At 39.3% G+C, this 24,208-nt stretch overlaps 1 protein-coding gene across 1 annotated transcript; it reads left to right on the top strand.

Annotated features, from left to right (window-relative positions):
- Positions 1 to 4,715: 4,715 nt before the first annotated feature.
- On the top strand, positions 4,716 to 19,383 carry LOC103712093 (RNA-binding protein 25). Its single transcript, XM_008798496.4, has 8 exons — positions 4,716 to 5,483; positions 6,008 to 6,053; positions 7,319 to 7,368; positions 7,537 to 7,578; positions 12,025 to 12,138; positions 17,281 to 17,359; positions 18,805 to 18,876; positions 18,964 to 19,383. Exons 1-8 carry the CDS (start codon positions 4,882 to 4,884, stop codon positions 19,009 to 19,011), a joined length of 1,053 nt encoding a protein of 350 aa, XP_008796718.3. The 5' UTR covers positions 4,716 to 4,881; the 3' UTR covers positions 19,012 to 19,383.
- Positions 19,384 to 24,208: the final 4,825 nt, after the last annotated feature.

Genomic DNA, 24,208 nt, shown 5'->3' with positions numbered 1-24,208 from the left:
TAATTATTTGTTTCTCAGATCCAATTTTAATCTCAAAAACAATAAAATTCCTTCAATTATTTGTTTCTCAGATCTCAAAGCATACTATCTTAGTTGCACGGATCCCAAAGCCTCATCCCATCTCAGCCATTCATCCTGCATCACCCAACTCCTCTCAAACCCATTGTTTTTCCCATGCGTTGGAACAAAGAACACCATCTTCCTCCACGTCATTCCTTCCCTCCCATTTCCAAAGACTAGAACCGCTTCCACCTGTGATGAATCCCAGCCTTCATCCCGTTAATCCATATCCCAAAGCCGGATCCCATGTGATCTCCACGTCCAAATACAACCCGGATAAACTCCAATCCCCTGCATCCGCCACGGAAGAACAGAGATCCCAACTATCCAACCATTCCCTTTCTTCACGGACAACTCCCATGCGCTCCCAGCCGTATCCCATTCCGAATCACGCTCATCCCGAGTTCCTTCCTCCCAACTTCCGGATCGACTCCATCTCTTCTCATCCTTATCCCGTGCCCAGCCGTGCCTAAGCTTCCTTCCATTCCGGGATATGACCAAGTTCAATCCTCCGCATGCATCCAACCTTCTTCCCTGCTTTCGGATCACTTCCTCTCAATGACATCTCAGCAGTCCGGGATGATTCTTCCAACATTTACAACGTCCCAGCCAGCAAATCCTTTTCCGGATTCCTTTGCTTTGGGATTAATTCCAGCCGAGACCCCATCCGGATTTGCTCCCAACTTCACGAGTTTTCTTCCGCATCCCCTGCATTTTCCCCTGTTTCTTCCGCACCCCACGTCTGTATCATCTTCCTGGATTTCATCCCAACCAAATCCAGTATCTTCCCTCTTCCGAATTAACCCCATCCGGATTTTTCACCAAATCCAACTTTCCTTGCTTCAGCGGAACAGGGCCATGTCTTCCGCAATCCAAACATCCCTCCTTAGCTTCATCTTCCCGAATCTCCTGTGCTTCCCACGTCCACATTTTCCCAGCATCCTCATCCTCTCCCTCCGAGATCTTCTCAAACGCCTACAGCCGGATGCCAAAGCCTCAGCCATGAGCTTCATCCAAATATCCCCTACTTCAAGATAAGTTCGAATCCAGCCATGCTTATCTCCCACGGATAAGCACCCACGTCTTCGGCAGTCCAAAGAACCATCCCACCCTCCATCCACGACGAGTTCCAACTCTTCATCCAGCACGCGTCCTCTCCGCATTGTCCCTGTTCCGAGTTTTTCTCTACGGCCGGATGAGAACAAGCAGTCGTCTTCCACGCAATCCGATCCCAGCGCATCTTCTTCCCAACGCCCAGATTGGATATTGCAATCATCTGGAAGAGATAAGGTCTCCACGAGCTTATCCTCCATTCGGATCAGCCACAGAAGAAGGAAGGAGAGAGGAGGAGAGGGGGCTGGGAAAGCTATAAAAGGAGGAGGCTTCACTTCGGTTCGGTTCAATCCCGCTAGGAGGAGTTCTCACGGGAAGAAGAGGAAAGGAGAGATAATACTTTTGGGTATTATGGGAATAACTCCCCATGGAAAGAAAAAAAATATGTGAGGAAGGGAGTTTGATTTTTATTCAGTTCGTGTTGAGATTAGTCTGAGAGGGAAGACGAAGAAGGGAGGAACCCAGTCATGATGAAGGCCTTCTGCGTCGTTGCTGCTACCTCCCATACCATGGAAAGCTAATCTCTTCACTGGGGCCGGATGCAGCCCTAACAAAGGGACACGAGTTTTATGTTTTTAATTTTCAATTCCTGGAGTTGTATAAACTTTATTTTGCTCCTAATGAATATTTTATTTCATCTCATATTTAATTTCTGTGATTTTAAGTATGATGTTTATACAACTGCTCTTCATGATCATTGAAGTAAAACTAAGATAGTTCATGCTTAAGAAAGATGCGGTGTGCTGCCACCTTAGATTAGGGTAGACATTTCATGCTAACTAAAGATGGATTATGCCTAAATTACTTTTGTGAAATTTTATTCGAATGCTTATTAGGCTTGTAGCCAATTCGCATGTTAATCCAAGAATAAATTAAAACACAAATAACCCTTGTTCCGATGTTAGTGGTGAATTCCTTGCCCTAGGCCCCCTCAAACTAATAACGTTTTAATTGCATTTTTTATTAAATTTCTTAGTTTAATTTTCTTCACAAACTCTTCCTTTTAAATATTTTTTTATTTTTTTAAAAGAAAAACAACTGTACCCCAATCCCTGTGGATCGATACCCGTAATCACTATTCTACCAGATACGTGCTATTGCATGATCTTTAAAGTTGACTATCACTTCCTCCTTCTTTAGGTCTACTATGGGGCTTAGACAGGAATGCCCTTTATTCCCATATTTGTTCATCATCTGTTCATATGTCCTATCTCGGGCTCTGCGCGGTGCTTGTGCTAACTGGGAGCTGGAGGCGTTTGTTCCCGCCCTAGGGTCTCGGTCTATATCACATTTACTATTCGCAGACGATTGTCTATTCCTGGCTAGGGCGCGGGCAGTGGATGCACGAGTCTCAGGAGAATATTAGCGGAGTACTGCGCAATGTCGGGGCAGAAGGTAAACCTTCAGAAGTCAACAATTTCCTTCAGCCCTAGCACTGAGCATAGGGTCAGATAGAAGATTCGGGGGATACTGGGGATGCCACTTCAGGATGGGACCTGGAGCTATCTGGGAGTACCCATCACGGGCTGGAGGTTATGGGTGGCTGAGTGTTCTAGTCTGGTACAGAGGATTCAGAGCAGACTGGAGGGCATCTTTGCTCTCTATGATGGTTAGATTGACGCTGATTAGATCAGTGCTAGCTTCCATGCCGGTCCATTTCATAGCCAACACAGTGGTTCCGAAAATAGTGCTGACAAGGATCGAGTGGCTACTTCGGAGCTTCCTGTGGGGGTCGTATGGAGGGGGTCACGGGATGCATTTAGTGGCATAGAAAAGTGTCTGCCTGCCAGTGAGGGAGGGTGGCCTTGGGGTGTTGTTTGTTGTGGAGCGGGGCGAGGCGCTGATTGCCCGACATGCAGCTCGATTCACGTTGGAGCCACAGGGTTTTTGGAGTCAGACCATGACTGCCAGATATGGCCGGACGGGCACTGCCGGGGCGATTTGCAGTGGGCGTCACTGCTCATTCATGTCGCGAGAGATCACAAGATATCTTCCTACAGTCGGGGAGAATACTAGATGGTGGATAGGCGATGGGTAGAGTATTGATGTGGTTGGCGACCCATGGATGGGTGCCCTACCCCTAAGACTCTAGCTGATTATGATTGACATTGAGGCAGTGGAGGGACTGCGGGTCTGCAACCTCCTCATCCCGGGCGGGGCTGCTTGGGATGAGGCTAGGTTGGGTCACATGTTTGGGGCACACCTAGCTGAGAGAGTTCGGTCCCTTCCAATTTCGGGGTATGCGGGTCCGGATACCCGGGTGTGGAGCACGTCGTGTAGGACCGGAGTGAGGGTGGGGGAGCTCTCCCGAGTGCTCCGGCCAGAGCATGAGCCAGGTCCGGAGTGTGCCTGGGGCTGGCGCCTAGGCCTCCACCCGAGGGTCGCACTGTTCTTATGGAAGGTCGTATGGGATCGGCTTCCGACGAGAGCAGTACTTAGTGGACGGGGTTTGAGGATGCCCCCTGAGTGCGGGGCATGCAGAGCCGTTGAGTCGGTAGACCATGTACTGTTTCAGTGCACATGGGCGAGGGCGGTGTGGCGTGCGGCGGGGCTGCTATGGGAGGGTTGGTCTCAGGGGGACCAGTTCTTACGGACCATCCGTTGGTGGTCGGGCAACCCATTGTACGCCAAGAGGCGGTTAGAGCGGCCTGCACAGCATACCAGATATGGCTGGCAAGGAATGCTCAAACCTTTGGCGAGCAGAGCATGTCGCCAAGGCTCGTGGCGGAGAGCGCTCGGGTGCAGGCGGCAGAGATTAGTCGTGTTTCCTCCTTAGAAGGACTTTTGATAGCTCGGGATATCTGGGGTTCCCATTCTGCCTCGGTAGCTTCTCGTACGGTGTTTTTCACCTGGGAGCCCCCACCCCCAAGCTTCCTCAAGGTCAATTTTGATGGGTCGGTGCTGGATGGTGGCACTAAAGGTGGAGTGGGTTTCGTCATTAGGGACCCGAACTCCATGGTTGTGGCGGCAGGAGACTGTCAGTTATTTGACTGCACAGTTCCTGGAACAGAGCTGAGAGCTGCCTGGACGGGTCTTCGACACACGCAGCATGTGCTCTCAGCTAGTTCAGTCATTTTGGAGGGTGACTCGGCTACGGTCATTAGTTGGATCCAGGGGGGTCAGAGGACCGGTGTTGCCGACCATCCCTTGATCTGTGATATCTGGATGATGATGAGGGACGGAGGGGTGATCCAGACAAAGCATGTGTTTAGAGAAGCCAACGAGGCTGCGGATTGGGTGGCCACGTATGTAGCTAACCATGCCAGTAGTACCCTATGGGCAGGGGACAGAGAGATACCGCGGGAGCTCCGTGATATTTTGTTTTCTGATTTTATTGGGTGCATCCGTACACGTGTTGTATAGATCATTCGGTTTAGCGAAGCAAAGAAAAAAAAAAAAGAAAGGAAAAAAAAAAAAAGCAGCCCTAAGGTGATTGCATTACGTGGTAACTCCATACCCGATGGTTTTACCACAATGAGACCCATGGGATGGTACATAAAAGTGACTACATGTTAACCAACCAAATCATAAAATCAAACGGTCCATAGAGGAGTCCAGCGAAAGAAATCCCTACCTTGTTCCTGCTTCTTGCCGCCGTTGCCGAGCTCTTCTACTGCTCTATTTAGACTGAGAATCCCCCATCTCTCCTATCCTGTAATAATCTCCTGCAAGAAAAAAGAAACGGAAAATAAAACCCTAGATCTAGAGATGGCGAAGGATCGGAACGGATCGATACCAGAAGAAGAGGAAGCGGTGGAGGAGGACGGCCGAGGCGAAGAGCCCTCCTCGAGAAGAGATCGAGATCGCTACAAGAAATCCAAGAGGAAGAAGGACAGGAGCAGCAGCGACGACGATTCCAGCGATTCCGGCGACGATAAGGTCCGAGAAAAGAAGAAGAGGAGGAGCCGGAGCTCGAGGAGGGGCTCCCGTCGGAGGGGTCGTGGCTCGGAGAGTGATTCCGAGGACGATTATTCCTCTTCTTCTGATTCGTATTCGGATTACTCGGAGAGTGAGGATTCTGTGGGAGAGTCGGAGAGTTCTTATTCGGACTCGAAGGAGAGGGAGGGGGAGGCGAGGCGACGAAAGAGGAAGGAGAGGAGGAGAAGGGAGAGGGAGAGGGAGAGAGAAAAAAGGAGGAGGAAAGAGAGGGAGAGGGAAAAGAAGAGGAAGAGGGAGAAGGAGGAGAGGAGGAGGAAAAAGAAAGATAAGAAGAAAAAGAAGAAGAAGAAGAAAGAGAAAGAAGGGGCCATGAGGGGGGCGGTCACCAATTCGTGGGGGCAGTATGGTATCATCAAGGAAATCGATATGTGGTGAGTGTTTATAATTGCAAAAGTTCTTCTCTTTTGGTTTATGGAACCTGCGTTATATATTTTATATAATTGTGAGTTTGTAATTGGACGGTCATGCACTGATTTGATGTAAAAGAAGTTTTTTTTTTTCAAATTTTCCTAATGATGCAGTTAATTTAACTATTAACAATCAAGTTTTTTATCCCAAACATCTATAAACACCTAAAACTGGTCCTTGGACATCACAATCTCATGGGGTTTTATGAGATGCAAAAATATATGTTTATGTTCCTGATTATTCTACTAGTGTTTGCATCAAGATTTGAAACATTCAAATATGATACCTCTTGTAAAAACTGCTATAGACGAGCTGGTTAAATTAATTTTATCTGCAAGTTAGTAAAAATATATTCAATCGGTGGATAAAGGAGTGACATGTCAGGTATAAAAATAAGTTTCTTTCCAAAGCAATGCTCTGAATTGTCAGCATTTTTATTAATTGATGGATACTGGATATTGTCTGAATTCTTTGTATCTTTTCGTAGGAATAAACGGCCAGAATTTACTGCATGGTTAGCAGAAGTAAAGCAGGTACTTCCTTTGTGTGCTACACATGTTTAATTCCTTCCTGTTATGGATTGTGATCTCATTAGGAGAAGGCATTACAGAGAGAATCTTTATTTTTCTTCACAGTTAAACTTTCTTTTTATTCTGGGGGTTATTGGTTTATATTGCCATTTTGACTTCTTAGCTTATGTTTTGTGCTTTTGAGATGAATATGGATGCATACGTTTGCATTCTACACTTCTCACAAGTTGAGAGGAACATAGAATTTTTGTTTCCAAGTATGAGCATAAATTGTATAACTATTAAGGTAGGTGTGCCTACTTGTGACTGTCCTCTTGGTTTTCTTGGTAAACCCTTTTCTTCTTAGTCACCGAGGTCAGGAATTTGGAACTAGTTGTAGAGGTTGATATCAATATGAGGAATGCTCATAAGATGTTCTTTAACTTCTTTTGATGATATCCTGGTCATTTTAGCTGACTCTATACTGGGAGCTGGGCTCTTTTCTTTTCCTTCCCCTAGTTGAGGGTGCATATTGGTAATTGACTAATTTTCTTTTTTATCGACATCAGGTCAACGGTGAACTACCTTATTTATCAGAAATTGAACTATAATGTTTTTGGTCAGTTCTTGTATGAATCTAGTTCAGTTTATGAGCAAAAATAGCACTATTTTATAATCATGCAGATTTATGCGACCTGTTGAACTTTCATTCATTACTATTAAACTAATTTTTCTCCATGGAGACAACTCTAAATCATACTCGAGTTGAATCACTAGACAGGTTTCTGAGACAAGTCATGCTTAATGTGCCTAGTTTGTGCAAATTGTCCTAAAGCATGCAATGCACAAAGAATCTCTTATTGCTTCTTTGTTTCTCCCTAAGCTCATCATGATTCTTGGAGATTTTGGATACAGACTAAAACAACGGAAAAAGTCTTGAAAGTTAAATAGCCGCGCAGAGGCATTAAAATCATTTCAAGAAGCTTTCACTTGTAGGCCCCCAGATTCTTTATATTCTTTTGCACTGAATTTACTTTCTTTAATTTGTGGTTGATTGTTTTAAGTCTTATGGTGAATCGATTCCTTCATTCAAAGTTAGATGGATAGATTTAGCACCAAAAGCACAAGGAACCATTATGTACCTTGGTTAATCATGCTGGTATTCCAGACAAGAAGGAAATTTGCCATGTGTGAATTACATTTTTTTCACCTTCACGATGACCAGTAAAACTCTTATGGAATTTGATAGTATTCCCCAACTTTTTAATTTCTTTATATATGGACTACAGGTGAATTTGGAAACGTTATCGAACTGGGAAGAGAAAAAAATGTTCAAAGAGTAAGCTATAAAAAATTATTTAAGATAATTTTGTTTTGTTGATTGTATTTTTGAAGAGTCATGGGAAAATACTGTAAAATCATTCTGTGGATTTAATTCGTTTTGTAATTTTGGATATTTTAAGAGTCATTGCTGTTTTTGACATTATATTTTTTGTCTCTTTCACAGATTTATGGAGGATTATAATACTGCTACATTTCCATCCAAAAAGTAAGCCTCTGCTCTGAATTTTATGTTATAGATGAAAGATAACTTCGTCTGCGTTATCGCTTATATGTTCGAACTAGATACAATTTGTCCTTTTTTATGTGCAACTATATAACTATCTCTAATATCTTTGACCGTGCTATAATGTATATCATGGTAAAGTTTGCTTTGGCTTTATTGATATTACTCAATGATTTTTTCTTTTTTCTTTTTGTTTTTTTCCCTCTTGTGTTGACTAGGTAAATGAATGTGGCATGGTAGAGATCTTATGTAAGTTACAAACTGAATTATGAACCATTGTTTAAGGCTATATTCCTAAGCATTGCATACGTCTCAAAGATGAATACAATTCATATCATCTGAACTATTACATTATTTGCTATGTTACCTCATGCGTACTGTGTTCTAGTCTTACATCTTTTGGGGTTATTAACGATCCTTCGGTTATGATGTGAGGGGCAGTGGCTTTATGTCATTTTCTGCTTCTTTGGTAATTCACCCTAGGGTCTATGAATCTTCAGGGTTGCTTTTATATCTAATTGTAGCCTGTAAATTTTGCTCTAATTTGCTTTATTTTCATTGTTAGTAGGTTATTTGTAGTCCAGCGCTGTGATCAGAAGATCTTAGACGTTGTTTGATGGTTCGATGAGCTGTGTCTTTGTAGCAGCGCTGTTCATGCTACAAAAATTTGTGAAAAGTAACTCTTAGTTCATAGGGGTAGTTTGTAAATTAGTATTAAGGATTTCTGTTTTTTATGAAGCCATCTGTGAGTCATATGCTGTAGTTTTTAGAGATTAAAATTGAAGAAAGTATTCCAGGTGCTTGCCTACCTGCTCTCTCTTTCTCTCTCTCCCCCTCTCCCCCTCCCCCCCCCCTCTCTGTCCCTCACCCACATCCTCTCCTGTTTCCTCTTCCTGTCATCCTTTTACCTGTCTTCTTACACCTTTTCTTGTCTTCATTATTAATTATGCTTTAATTTGTTCTATAATCTGATTAATTATGTTTCTCTTTTATTTGATATGCAGCCTTCTCACATGACTGTTCAAAGATTGATCCAATTGCTGTCTATTGCTAGATATAACACTACTGACCATTGATCTTGTGTTTATTGCACTTTATTGTTGAGATCTGCATGTAGAAATTTCAGGAAGATATTGAAACCCTAGTTCTTCTTTCATGCTATGAAATTCTAGGCATCTGGTTCAAGTGCTATTATTAGACCTCGTTGCATGCTAAAAAATTGCTGGACTATATCCAGAAATCACCTAAGAAATCCTAGTTTGTCTACCAAAAGGGTCTCCAAACACTCTTTGTGCAGTCATTGGCCTAGAGCTGCATCATTTGGCCTCCATCATAAAAGTGACATTGAGTTGATTGGTGAAATTTGTTCTAGCTGAACCTGACATTGCTTAAATGCTTTTACAATTGAAGACAGCTTGTGAAAACAGCTGTTTTGTTCAGGGATATATATATACACACACATATATATAGTCATCTAGGAGTTTGTTGCCCTATATTCTATTGCCAAAGATGCTTTATGCTATGAGGCAATTTTTCTTGCTTTATTAACAATATCATGATTGCTAGCAATTGTATCAATTCTGACTGTGCCGTAAACATGAGTTTGAGCCTTGTTAGAGAATCTGTTTGTAAATTCATGATTTAACATAATTCACAAGATCAATTGCATAAATTCCTGTTTTTCTGTCTTTTGCTTTAGCTGCTTATTATATTTTTGCCTGGAAAACAATTTTATATGCAGGATCCTTCAGTTGTTCTTGTCTTTGAGGTTTCTCTTTAGAATTTTGTTACTACAGTTCTACCACCATTTTTTAACTTGACAAAGACCTTTACCAAGCACTAGTTTGCAGTAGCATGAGTAATGCCCTTGTCTTTGCATATTGTGCTGTTCTAGCAGCCTTGGTGGACTTTTCCACCTCATGGATTTTTAATCTTTAGGATTATTATCATATGAGCTTTCAATTCTTATTGTTTGTCCATTCATTTAGCCTTATTTACTAATCCATATGTCTTATGGTTCGTCATTGTTATTTATTCAACATTAAGATAATATTCCATATTAAAAATAATTGAGTAATCATTGCAGATGTAATTGTATTGATGAATCAAATGTTTTGTTTATCAATTAGTTTACCATGCTTCATATTTTATCCTAATCAAACCATTGTGCTAGAGGACTAGTATTAGCTTATATCATCTTGAAAATATAAATGTCCCACTGTGAGTCAGATTCCTTGAGCAATAATCGATCTCGATATTTTTCTTATAGTGCTGAACTGTTATCTATAAGGTTGCTAACTATCCTTGGATCTCACATATTGGACCGTTGCTTTTATCCCTAAATGATAACCGTTAGCATTAACCTTTGTCCCAACTATCCCAGGTTGTCTTAATGAATCTTTCTTTTGCAATAATTCCTGTTAGGGGGCAACCCTTGGCGTTTCTGCAAGCTTTTCTGGATCGGTTATCATTTGTCCCAACTTTAGCCATGTTACTTTTTGTCCTCTCCTCTTCTGCTAACCCCATGACATCTCCTTAACAGACCAACTCAGATGTTCATTTAACATGTGATGCTATCTCATCTACTTCTTTGTTATTTCTTTCTCCAAAAGTGCAACTTCTATGCCATCTAGAGTGCACTAACTTTCTCCCTAGAATTCCCATTTGTAACAAGTACTTATCCATCTCAACCTGCTTATTAATTTTAGTCTTGATTTTCTTGGGCTTGCTTTCTTGCATGGAACATTGAAAGCATATAAAACTATTGGCCTTATCATCATTTTACAATTTTTTTTGGATCTCAAAATATGCATCAATCCTAGAAGCATTTCTCTAGTTATCTGCTCGACTCTTAATTTCTCCAGTTAGCTGCCCGACTCTTAACTTGGATATGTGGCAGTATATTTTCCCATTGTTTTCCATGCTGAATCCAAGATCATGAAATTAACCATCCCATGATTCTCTCTTGGACATCCATTTTGATTTGGGCATCGTTTTTTGTTTCAAATAACACTTAATCTTAAACTTTTACCATTCAACAAAATTTCATTTGCAAGTATCATGTGCCATATTCTATTATTTCAAATATCAATAATAAGTTCTTGTCTTGTATAAACAGATGATCTTTACATTCATCCTTGATGCAGGCCCAGTGTAAATGGAGCTTAAGTATGTCAGCATGGTTGCTTTTGATGCTTGTCACTTTTTCTACCTACATATCCTCAATGATTGAATGCATCATCCTAGCCCACCTTCCTTTCTTAGTGCCTACTGAATTACCTACTGTGATACTCTCATATTCTTTCTCCAAGCTGATAATGATAATTGGCAGTTCTGTTGTCTCTGAATCTTTCTATCCCTTGCCTAAATAAGAAAAATTTCATAAGTAACCTTAGCCTAAACTCAGATGTGTCTCTGAATTTTTGTCATTATTTAAAATTGTCTTCCAATACACTGCTCATAGCTTTAGAATTTGGCTCATGATTTTAAATTAATTTAGTAAAATTTGTATCTAATCTTATTTTTATCAATACAAAAGATTCTTTCCTGAAGAATGGGCTTGGAAGCTTTGTGTTGCAGGTGTATGTAATGCTATGATTCCTATAGGGTCTTTCATACAAGTGGAAGCTTCTGATATATCTCTTCAATTATGACCCTTTTTAATCAGGCACCATAGCTATTTATGATGCCATTAATTCTGTACTCTTCCTTGGTTTCTTACAAGATCAGTTAAAATGTATTATTTATTATAATATAATCATCATCACTACTGTTGAATTAGTAAAGGTTACCTTAAATACTCCAATATGCAAATCTCAAATCTTCTATGAAAACGTCGTTATTAAATTACTGAAGGAAAAAACATGCAGTTTTGCATGACAAAAGTGATTAGAATTCCTGGGATAAAGTTTGATGGTCCAGGTTTAGCTCTCCTTTGGCATGTGCCACTTTCAATTTGGCCTCCAACATTGCATGTTGTTCTTATGTTATGGATGTCAGACTCTTCCAAGTTGTTATTATATTTTGGATGTCACTATTAAGATAAAATATTCTATTCAGAAAGCACACTAACATTTTTATTCTGTTGCACAATAATCTTGACGCCAGTGGTTATCTTACCAACTTTTCTCATGTATGGGCCTATTATGGATATAAAACGTCCCTTTCAGAAATATGAAGGTTTTTTCATGTGTTACTTTTAAGAGCCTCCCAAAGGAACACTTCATTTTTGCATCTATATTAAGTGTTCTTATATAAAATTATTATGCATGGACGAGTATTAATGTAGGAGGGAATATAAAAACAAGAAATGGTTGGACCTCACTTCTTATAGTCAAGTGGGGTACAATGTGTGATTTTTGGAATTGTTTGTACAAATACACCGATCTTCCTAACAAATTTTGTTTTCTATTGTTACCATTGTTGCAGATACTATGATTTAGATGCCTATCATCGACATATGATGGAAAAAGAAATGAAAAAGGGTTTGAAGAAAGTCAGAGAAACAGAGCGTACAATTTTTGATGATGAAGAACAACGTCGGTATGTAGTTGTCTATCAAATATTTTCAATAAAACATGTATTGTTTTGCCATTTGATAATTCCAGTTGTCTCTACGGTAAATAGTTAGTGCAGCGTTTCTTCTTACATTTAAACTAAAGTTATAGCTTTATGCTAGCTGTTCTGAGAATTTCTTATTAACTGGCCATAGCAGATCATTTGGTAATTAATGTCTCGGCATGAACCATCAGATTGAGTGCCTATTATTGGAAAGATGCCGCTACCATTCCCACATGGCATGTGGATATATATGTAGGAACGAATTGTGCAACTGTATTTTTGTATATGATTTTCAAATTATATTCTCTAAGAATTCTTGTTCGATCAAAACAACGTTATTGATCGGTGAGAGTAAGAAATACTCTTGTTGGTAGATGCTATGATGGAAACTGATGTAGGACCAAGCAGGTATATCCTGCATCATGCGAGAGGACTAATTTTACTTTGATTAGTCACTTTCTGTCTAAGATCTGAGAATGGAACAACAAAGAGCTAACTTTTGTTTTCTAGGAAATTAAAGGATCAAATATTCTTGCTCTCAGGTTATATGAGTAAAGGAATATGAGAAAGATCAAGATCTAGGGCTTTTAGGGCTCAATCAAATAGTTTGCCATACGCTTATAGCCAGATTTCAACAATTAATGCACACAGATTTAAACAGACAGCAAAAACTGTCAGACCTGAACAATCAAACAATAGAGAAATTAAGTATTGAAATCCCTATTAATATTAAAGGAAGATGTTACCATATCAAAACTATGAGGTATTTCAATGCAATAATTAAGTACTAACAGAGATACCAAAGGAAAACTGAAATATGATTATAATCTAGAAAATAATAGCAGTAAACAGTTAACAAAATATGATACGAAGGGTAGAGTTAGTGGAGGAAAGAGGTGAAGAAATATGGGATATAGGGGAGGGAGGGAGAACAATTAGCTGATAGCCTTCTTTTCTTCATAAAATTTTCCAGCATGCATGATTTTTGGTGCTAAAATCAAGGCACATTGATGGCCACTTAAATCCCTCGTCTTTCCTAGTTTGAGTCTGTCTAGGAATATTACGAATATAGAAGCAAATCCCCTCAAGATCTTTGTTAATTGACCAACCTATCTGACCTCTATTAAGACTCCTAGAACAACATGTCATTATAGCACGTACTATTAATGTGAACATTAACCGACCTTTTATTAACGTTCAAAAAAACAACTTAAGAACAATGTATCAAAATAGAAGGTAAAAGTTAGTCAATCATGAAAAAAATTGGTTGTTGGATGAAATTCTAGTTGTTCCTTGCTGCACAGATGTTCCTTGCAGCAGACTGGGGCTGAAAATAGTAAAATATCCTGATTGCTGAGTAACCTCTTGAGCTTAGCACTCCACGAGTCTGAACAGCCATCTGATTGCTTTTGGAGCTGATTTTTGTTACCCGTTGAACCCTCCCTTGGGCATTAGTAGTCAATCTTCGATGACAGCTGCTTTGATTTGTCCCTCATGGAAAACTCGCCCTGTCGAGTTGGGGGAAGGGATCTGACAAGCTATCTCCACTCGAGCTGACATGTAACAGAAGGAACATTCAGGCAATCTATTTTAACTTCATCGTTTGAAGATCCTTGATGGACACATATGTTATGGTGAGAACTCTTCGCTGAAGATTATGTATTTGTGAAGCCGTCATGCTGTACTTTTTTATAGAAAACCTGCTGTTTCCCTAGGAGTATGTGACCTTATAACTGACAGAAGACCACACTGCATTGGGTCCACAAGCCCACCAATTGAACAAGTGACCAAGCACCTCTCATGAACTTTGGAATTGGTGTACCCCTACCTTGTAGGGATTTGAGTGTGGCTTGGCCTTCAACTTATGAACATTTTTGATTACGTTGATGCATCTCCCAGAAATGAGCATCATGGTGCATAACTGTCTATTGCATCACACTCTTCTCTGGAAAATATTGCTTCACCTCTAATCTACATGATCATCTTCTTGATGTGTGATGAAAAGAGGTCGGAGAATGATGCAATGTTGTAGTTCTTCATCTTCACTGTCTGTGCTCTTATGTTCATCACGTTCTTCAGCTTCAGGGTAGATAACCTTTTCAGCCTTCTATTTGGGACTGGAATTAACAATAAGATGGGCCTTATCAGCAAAAGCACCAGCAGATTAGGGCATTGCATAGAGAAGTGGAGAAGTGGCCAAATGCTTTGTATGCATCCTCGAACCATTGAAATTCAGATCGTCTCCAAGATGAAAACAATCAGATTGCTAAGGCCTAAGAGAGGGTTTCAGTGGCTACAAAAAAGAACAGCTCCAAAAGCAATCAGATTGCTATTTGGACCCATGGAGGGCTGGAATCACAAGGTTTCTTGGGAGTTGGGGTATTTTAGGCCCACCTTGCTGCAAGGAACATGAAGCTAGGCGCAATTGCAATTTGATCCAATGACCTCAAATTTATTGCTGATTGAGTAGCTTTCAGTTCCTTTAATACATTGTTTTTGAATTGTTTTTTCTGAATGTTAATAAGAGGCCAGTTATTGTTCATAAACAGTAGCATGACACTAATGCAGCTTATTGGGATCCTAATGGAGGTCAAATATGTTGGTGGATTAGCAGGACTTTGATGCAATTTGTTTCTATATTTGTAAGAGTCTTAGAAATACTCAGATTGGGAAAGGATAGAGGGTCTGATTGGCCTAATATGTGGAACTCATGCATGTTAGAAAATTGAAGTAAGAAAAGGAAGCTGTCATTCGACTGTTCTTGGTTCCCTATCTCATATTTCTTCCCCTCTTTCTTGTTCTCTCTTCTCTACTAATTCTGCTCTCATATGATGTTCTATAAACCGTTCACTGCTACTATCTCATAGGTTATTATCAGGTTTCACTTTTCCTTTGGTATCTGTGATAGACTGATTGTACTTAATCACTGCACTGAAATACCTGGATTATCATGTTTCAGTTTCTTTGGTATCTGTTGTAGAGTGATTGTACTTAATCCCTGCACTGAAATACCTGATAGTTTTCATGAGGTAAGATCTTCTTCTCTATTCTTTGATTGTTTAAATCTGGAAGCTGTTGTTGCCTTTTTAAATCTATGTGCATTAATTGATGAAACTTGGTTATAAGCTTATAGTGAATTATTCAATTAAACCTTGAAAAACTGGGATCATGATTTCTCCCATCATCCTTCAATCATATAGCCCTAGACCAGGGTGGTTTGATCCTTTGTTCTAGTATTTCCATTCTCAGAGCTTGAATAGCAAGTGACTAATATAAATAAAATCCCTGTCAGACCTATTTTGTGGGTCCTCATGCATTGTGGGCTATCCATATTTGGTCCCATATCAGAAACTATAATGTTTTTCACAATATGTATGAATGGGCATGCATGGTGGATAAAATGAACAAACAATCTGCAAAGTTAAGTAGCTACAGCAATTTGGAGTCAATTGCCAATTTATGAGGGTTTTTTTCCTTGTCATCCCTAGAAAGCTTCTTTAAACCTTCATGAGCTGCAAGTATGGAAAAATTAATGTGGCTATGGGACTTTGAAGGAGCAAATTAGGAGGTATGTGGAGGACGAGGAAAAAAAACCATAACATTGTGGTTCACATATGGAGACAAATTTCCTGAATAGAATAACCAGTAGGATTAAATTCATTTTGTATGCTTAGTGTGTAAATACACCATAAAACAATCTGGAACATTAATGAGTTGAAAGTGGAGATTAACTAGGATAGTTGCTCTTTAGGGAACCTAAACCTAACGGGATCGAAAGTGGTTTCAAGAGTATTGTAGATGCTAAAAGGCCTTTAGGTATATATTGGCAAGTGTTCTAGAGGCAATTCCTTTGTAGTTATGTTTGGATTACATTTAATGTGGTACCGAGACCGAAATGGAGGTGCAAAGGGATTTTCTGATAATCTAAGATGGGCAAACTTAGTTAGCGAGCCAGGAAATTTCAGTTATATTTGTTGTTCATCTTGTCTCATGCAAAATCTGCAGTCAGAAAGATTTTCTATGCACCACTTTGCTTGAATGGGGCCTGTGAAGGGATGACTCATGTCTGGCTCTCTCAATTTATTTCAACTGCTGTGCACTATTAATTGTTACTAACTCTACTACTTCAACTAAGATCCTGGATTACAATTTTAATTTAACTTTTTTGAGAAACCTGACATGGTTAGGTTTGTCTATCCTTTAATACCATGGATGGCAAAAGAAAATAGCTTGAAAGGTGAGTTATGAGGAATTTGACCTAGAGTTGTGGGGAATCTGCATTCCAATAATATGACCAACCATAAAGGGGCTGGATCACTTTGGGTTTCTTGATGAATATTTCATCTTGTGCCTTTTTTCTTTTTCATTTTTTTATCTTTTTCTTACTAAGCGAGGAAAAAGGCATAAAATACAGCAAGAACTATCATTTCTCTCAATCAATGGTATATTGCTAATAATCTGCATTAGCCCCATCAGTAAGCTTAATGATGGACTAGATATCGGATAATGAGTAAGCTTAATGATGGACTAGATATCGGATAATGAGTAAGCTTAATGATGGACCAGATATCAGATAATGAGCCTGTTGTCAGCGAATTGGCTTAAGATATTAGCGTGATGCTGAAGAAAGACAAAACCTTAGTTAAAATTTTAAAAACCTCCGGTCAAGGGCTAGTCTGGCTGTGTCTCGTTATGTAATCATTCAAAATTGGGTTGTTTCTGGAAACTTGTTCAGTATGGAGCCAGGCTATGGAATTACTCTATGCCAAATGGATTATTATTTATCAGTATGACACCCATAATGGTGATTTTTTCCACCACTTATACGTGGCAACTAAAATTCTCTAATGCAATGATATGATTGCAATATCAGTTTTTGTCATATGTTAGATCTGTATATTCTTCCAACTTTGCGCATATATGCCAGATAGACTCAGTGTTCACTCTAAGCTGTATGCTTGTATCATCTAGTAAAGTTATGTCCTTCATATGCACGTGATTCCAAATATTAAAATTCTTATAGATGATATTCTATTCTGTGTTATTTCCTATTCAAAACGTTGACCTTAATATAATTATAGATTGGTTAGTTTGAACTAATGTTTAAGTTAATTATCTTTGCAGACTAGAATTGCTGAGAGAACGTGAAAGACAAAAGGAGGAACAGGTGGAGGCTTTAAAGCGCTCAATGCAAAGTGGAATGGTAAGAATAACTTCTACCATTCCTGATTTATAACCCTGGTCCTTTTGAAATTAAAAACAAGAATTTATTATTCTGGATTTTACACAATACTTCACTTGTATAAGTTATATGAATGATAATAGCACTGGTATCTCAGTAGATCATTGACTTGTTTGTTTTTATGCTAAATGAAAGAGTCAGTTACTATTGTTGCCAGTCCTGATGAGGACTGTAAGTCTGTAATGTATGAAACCCGAGCACCAACAGAAGCAGGCCAGCTTTAAGAATCCTCATCAGCAAGGTTTGGTTGCTTATGGGGTTTGATTTGGAGTGAAACTTTCATTATAAAATATTGTCCTCGAATGTTCCATCTTTTGTAGGTCAGTAAAATCTTTTTTCTGTATGTGGAAACCTAAAGGAGCCCTCACTCTTTGCTGCTTTTAGGACCGTCAAACAAATGAACTGTTCATGAAAAGCTTGTGTTTGTCTCAAATTTTAGCTTAAGTAAATGTGCTAAACACGATCTATGCCTAGCACGTTCTTGTCAATATGGCTCAAAAAATAATATGTAAACATCAGATAATATATCACTTATTAATTATTTATAAACTAAAAGTTAATTTTATTTTTAGTTCTGACTGCTAGCAAATTTAATTTGGAGGAAATACATCTAGTCATTATATTTGAACCTAATAGCACAAATATTTATTTGCTAGTAGATAATGAAGCCAATATATTTATCTAATAGCTCATTTTAATGAATTGAAATTTAAGGGTGCCTAACTCTTCTCTGCTTTGCATTGAATGTTCCAGCTGCTGCCCGCCCTCTTCTTTTTCTCATCTCACCTAATCCCTCCTCTTGAACTTTTAAACCCAAAGAAGTTCTGATCTATGGTCTGGCTCATGATAAGAGAAATGCAGATTAGCGAGATGAGTGATAAGAGATGGGGGATTTGGGTTTTCCGTTTTTTTCTTTTTCCCCTACTTTAGGTCTTCCCCATCTGTTATCATTGAAATGCTTAGCTTGGTTCTGTGTTTTGAGATAATTCAAGCCAAGCTTAGGCCAGCTTGACACCAAATGAGCCAAGCTTGAGCTCGATGTTTCAAGATCGAATTGATCTCAAGCTAGCCCCAAACAATTTTAAGTTGAGCTCAAGCTGACCCAGCTCGCTCATGTTTGGCTCATGTACACCCTGAATTGTATCTGGCTTTTCCAGATAATTTTGTTACACTTCTTCATGAAAAGTTCCTAGGTATCTTGCAACCTTGTGAAAGACATGTACAAATCATGGAGAAAATTTAAAAAAATGTGTTACCCCCTCCTCAATGCAGTTAAGTTTTTTCAACAAGACTTGACCAGAAATCATAGATGCAATGCTGAAGCTTTTATTATCATGGAAATAAAGCATCTCCTCTTGTTATCATGTTAAAACTTTTTGCTTATTTTCAATTCACTGAATTCTTAGGCTCAAGCAATGAAGGAGCAGGCTCGTTTGAGGGAAGAAATGATGTATCAGTATAAGCTGGGAAATTTTGAGGTAAGTGCTTTGTAATAGCGATTATTATATTCCAGATTTTAGCAGGATGATGTATCTACACTTATGCCCCTATTTTTGCTACCATAGGCTGCAGCTGCAATCCAAAGAAGATTAGATCCAGATGCTGCTCCATAAGATGTTGGATCTATAATCGACTTGGACATATCTTGCTTATTTCATGTTGAATCATGTTTCGTACTCCGGGTTAACAGTTAACTTATGCTAAATATAGAACAATCCTTCATTTTCAGTTTTTAGAAAAATTGTTACTTTGCTATATCTACTTCCCTCCATATGGCTTTCAAAAAGCGCAATCTTGTACACACTTCTTATCGGCGCACCAACATGTCTACCCAATACTTGAGCTCGATATGCAATGGTATACTCTTTCTAGTATGAAGTAGTTGATGCCTTTCAATCAAATGATTCTGATGAGATTATAAAGCTGGGCAGATTAGCTGCTCGACAGCGCTGCTACAGAACATGTGATCTCTGATTGTAAAACTATCTGCTGCTGTGCCAATTTATGGACTTCTTGACCATCAACCCAGAATAATTGGACTGGCATCTATGTGGAGCTGCTGAGAAGTTATATTCTAGGCTGCTCTGATTTTTGTCTACACTTTCCAAGTTCAGATACGGTATCACTTTGCTGAGCAGTATTTCCAATAGCTGCTCATGTGGACCAGTCTAGATGAAGCTGTAGGTGCTGCTTGCACTGAAGACATGATCTATCTGGCAGATACCTACATAACCAGCTTGCATGCCATTGTTTGCTTTGAGGAGCAAATTCAACAATCTTCATGAGCTGCAACACCAAGTGACACAGGTATATTCTAGTCATTGCATCATTCTGGTGTCGGTCGGAAGTGGGTGATATTATTCAGAGCTTTATAGGTCACAACTAATGAAAACCATCCCTAACTGTTATGCAAGGTGTCCGTTCCTACACCATGCTTGGAGGTCTGAACTCTGTGAGAAGCTAAAGCAGGTGTCCTTCTGAGAACAATGGACTTGGAAAAGAAGCATCATGGTGAGCAAACCTGCTTATTTTAAATGAGAAAGCCCCGAAATTATCAAAAAAATAAATGCTGTCATTAGCGTTATCCATCTACATAATTTACAGCAGTGAATCTAATATAGGCTTGCCACCTCTCTTGTTTAATCTCATAGAGATTCTGGAAACAGCCGGGTGACCTGCAGCTTACGATCTGAAGACAATCCGTAGAAATGGATTTCTCTGTATTCACAATCTGCCATCGAATCAAAATATCAATGTTTTCACAGAAAGGGTGCGTTTTCACCTTCTGCCTCGTGGAAAGACGTGCTCTTGGAAGCCAGTATAAGATGGCCATGACCTTCCATCAAATTGCGGGAAAAAAAAAGGAGAGATTGTTTTGACCAGTATGTTCGTTCTTTGCTTAACAGGAACGGCTCCTCCTAAAGCATGTTTTTGAAATCATTCAAGGTTTGACTAACTAAAATAAACAAGATTGCCTCGTATTACCTTTCAACCATGCAGCAAGGTTTTGTGAATTGTGATCATTTAGATATAGGACATTGAAATTCTTAGATGAGCAAATAGGATGTAATTGAGAGGGCACATTGGCTTGTGTCTGGAGTCCTATAAAATTCTAAATGAGCTCCTAGAAAAGATCACTATTGGAATTGCGAATACTATATATATAAGTTCATCCACAACCCTTTCCATCTTGAGTTCCCTGCAAGGGCAGTCCAGCCTCCAAGTCTAAATGCTGCAATATTTTTCTGAAAACGAATAAGAAAAAAGAAAAATAAAAGAACTACAAGTTCCTATGCAACAAGACTACATCAGAGAAAAAGAGAAGACACTAGCTTCCAGCCATCATCAAACTTCCTGTACTATTTCCAATTGCAAAGAGCTCTCCAACGCCTAATCGTGGTATAGAACCAACCACAATGCCATACAAGAAAACAGCTTAGCTAGCTAGCTGTTTGGTCACATCAAGGGACAGGAGGTGCAATTGAGCGTAGGCCAGAACAAGATGGCCTTCGTTGGTCACACCTTCGCAACTGAGAACCATGTTCTGCCCTTTGTTAATTAAACCATACGAGTCATTGAGGCTGCTATAATTCACTGTGGTCTCTGTCTTTCCCTTTCTCAATTCCCTTTCTTCCTTCCAATAAAATTAGGTGGCTGTGCCTACTATTCCTTAAAAAGAGAGAGAGAGAAAGAGAGAGAAAAGAGACTCTTCTATAGCCATCACGATGCCTGTCTTTCTACTGATGAAACAGCTGACCTAGACAATATTCGAGCAGATAGGCTGCAAGTTTTGACCCGCAACCACGCGAGACGTGGGACCCCGCTGGGAGTAATGCTTGCGTGCATTCGTCGAGGACATAAAAGAGCAGCGGAGTAGGAATGGTAATACCACAAGTTATTCTCGCTCATATTTCATGCCTAAAATTTTTTTTATTTTCTTTTCTTTTTCGCTGCAATGGATAATTCATACAATTTTTGTGTAGATATATCCAAAAAAGTCAAAAAATAATAAATCTCAAAATTCTCTACGCACCTCTCCCTCCTCAGCCCATAGGGCTCCCCCAGAGCGGTCAGCCACATGCAAGGAAACTTAATCCGTGGCTCCATTAGCCTCTTTATAAGCATGCTTGGTCTAGAGAACGTTGCCACTTGCCATGGTCTGAATGTTCTAGAGCAAGAGGTGGCACCCACCCATGCCACCGGTGTCCTTCTGAATCTAGCCAAGCACTATGGTTGAATCGCCTTCAAGCATGACTGCTCTGGCCTGCATTACTCGCCAGGCATGACCCAGACCGGCCCACGCCACCTGCAGCTCCACTCCTGATACAAAGGTGTCGAAGATCTGAGCCTCTGATGACGAAGCCTGCACTATCCCTCTTACCATCGTCATGTCTAAAATTTCTTGAAGAACTCCGGCTGACAGGAGTAAAAGCATGCTTCGTTCCAAGAATAAAGATTTTTTTTTGTCCCCAGCTGTTCAAGCACTTACCAAGGAATACGTATCTTTGACTGGAATAAGTATTGCTCTTGCTGTTGTAAGCAAGTTTGGCAGGAATGAATCTTTTTTAGCTTTTTCTCAAGCCTTATTTCTTCTCTGTTCCCAAACCAAATGCAGTCCAAATGCATTGCACAGAGACACTAGGTGCTCTACAAATCAATCAATCCTAGAGCTTGGCTACATGGAAGCATTTGTTTTGCCAAAAGCATCCCCATCTATGATCTATGCTAGCAAAATAGTTGGTCCTGAAGTTAAAACCGCTGATGGGAAACTACTGCCCATATCAGGAAGGAACCTCCAGTAGCTGACTATTAAAGTGAGTCATTGCCAATGGAGTAGGAAATTTGGCTGTGATCAAAAGGCTGGATTTGTAGATCAGCAATGAGCCATTGCAAATGTAGAAGTTAATTTAGGTGTTTGGTTTTCTTGGACAATTATATGAGCAGGAGGTTGGATTTGAAGGCTAGCCACATTAGATACATCAGATGTGCCACTTTTGATGGAGGTTTTCCTACAGAATTAGTACAGGATTATGTGAGCTAGAGGCTGGATTTAAACACTGGCCCCAGAAGAAAAACTATACAAATTTCTTTTTTCCTTTTTCACAAAGCTGCCAACCCGTAGAGTTGGTAAAGTCTCTCATTATGAACACAAGAGACCTTGTTTCCATCTTTACTTCATTTAGATATTCAACTGGACTTCTTCCATCCATCCTTATTTTTCAACAGAATCTATTCACCTTGTGCGACTTTATTTGTTTTTCTTCTTCACAATGAACAACAAAATCTATTTGGTTTTCTTCATTAAATATTACAACAGGTGAATCTGAAAACTTATCAAACTGCAAAGAGAAGAAAATGTTCAAAGAGTAGGCTATATACATATGTGATTGTATTTTTGAAGAATCGTGGGGAAATGCTATGAATGTCATACTGTGGATAAACTTCATTTGTAATTTGAGATGAAGAACCGTCGCCATGTTTATCATTATTCTCTTCGTCTTTTTCACAGATTTATGGAGGATTGCAACATTGCCACATTTTTATCCACAAACAAAGGCCCTGCTCTGAAGCTTATATGACAGAAGGAGGACAATTTCAACTGCGTTCATGTTCTTATGTTCTAACTAGATTTTATGCGGAACTATATCCCCACCTTTAGTATCTTTGACAATGTTATATTTGTGTATCATCGCAAAATTTGCTCTAACAAGTTGATATTACTCAAAATGCTCTCCTTTCTTTTTTCCCTTTTCTCTATCTGTGTTGATTACTTACTAAAATAAAAGCGGCATGGCACATTTGTTATACTACTATAAGTTGCACTGGATTCCAAAGCATCGATTAAGGCTATATTCCTAAGCATTGCAATGTTGCATACCCCTCAAACAAGTTTTATTTTATTTTATTTTAGCAAAGCATACCTCTCAAGTCTCAAAGTTGAACACTAGACATAAAATCTGAACTATATTACGTTGTTTGCTATGTTACCTGTGCTAGTCTTCTGTCTTTTGGGATTAGTGATCCTTAGTTAACTACCTTTATGATGTCAAGCACCACCCTGGCTTTATGCCCACTTTCTACTTCTTTGCTAATTCACCAAAGGGGCCATGATTCTTCAGGATCGCTTTTAGATCTAATTCTAACCTCTAGTTTTGCTCCAATTCGTTCTCTTTCAGTGTTAGTCGATTATTTGTAGGTTATGCCTGAGATTTTTAGACTTTGTTTGAAGGCTTGATGAGCTGTGGTTCTGTAGCTCTTCTGTTTGTACTATAATAACTGTGAACAACTCGTAGTTCATAGAAGTAATTCAAAAATTTCAGTTTTTAGTAAGGAGTAATGTTATTTATGAAGCCATCTATGTGCCGCCGTACTGCAATTTTGAGAGATCAAAATTGAAGAAAATTTCCTGGTGCTCCCCTCGTGTTCCTCTCATTTTTCCCCCCATATTCTAACTTCTTTTCTTGTCTTTGTCGCCGTTTATTCTTTAAATTGTTCTAAAATGTCATTATTTCTATCATCAATCTTTTATTTGATACAAAACCTTCTCATATGACTCTTGAAAGATAACTAATTGCTGTCTATTAGCACATACATCAATACGTTAATGCTACATCTTTGTCCTCCATCATAGAAATGACATTTACTGTTTTAGTTGAAATGCTTTCACAATTCACCCTTTCATACAGCTCATGAATAGAATGTCTTCCTGAGAATTTATATACTCCTCGAGAATGAAAGAATTTATATACTCATCTGAATAGTGCAAAAGTTTATCACCCAATCTTTTATTTCCAGGGATGCTTCGTGCTA

The sequence above is a fragment of the Phoenix dactylifera genome, chromosome 2, assembly GCF_009389715.1.
Source record: "Phoenix dactylifera cultivar Barhee BC4 chromosome 2, palm_55x_up_171113_PBpolish2nd_filt_p, whole genome shotgun sequence".
NCBI lineage: Eukaryota > Viridiplantae > Streptophyta > Magnoliopsida > Arecales > Arecaceae > Phoenix > Phoenix dactylifera.
The sequence above is the reverse complement of the archived record's forward strand: the minus strand, read 5'-3'. Positions and strand labels throughout refer to the sequence as shown.

Bases quoted from the DNA above. Each gene is read 5' to 3' on its own strand.
- LOC103712093 (XM_008798496.4), top strand. From the start codon at position 4,882: ATGGCGAAGGATCGGAACGGATCGATACCAGAAGAAGAGGAAGCGGTG. The intron at 7,369-7,536 runs GTAAGCTATAAA...TCTCTTTCACAG, and splicing joins GAGAAAAAAATGTTCAAAGA to ATTTATGGAGGATTATAATA. The intron at 12,139-17,280 runs GTATGTAGTTGT...TTATCTTTGCAG, and splicing joins GATGATGAAGAACAACGTCG to ACTAGAATTGCTGAGAGAAC.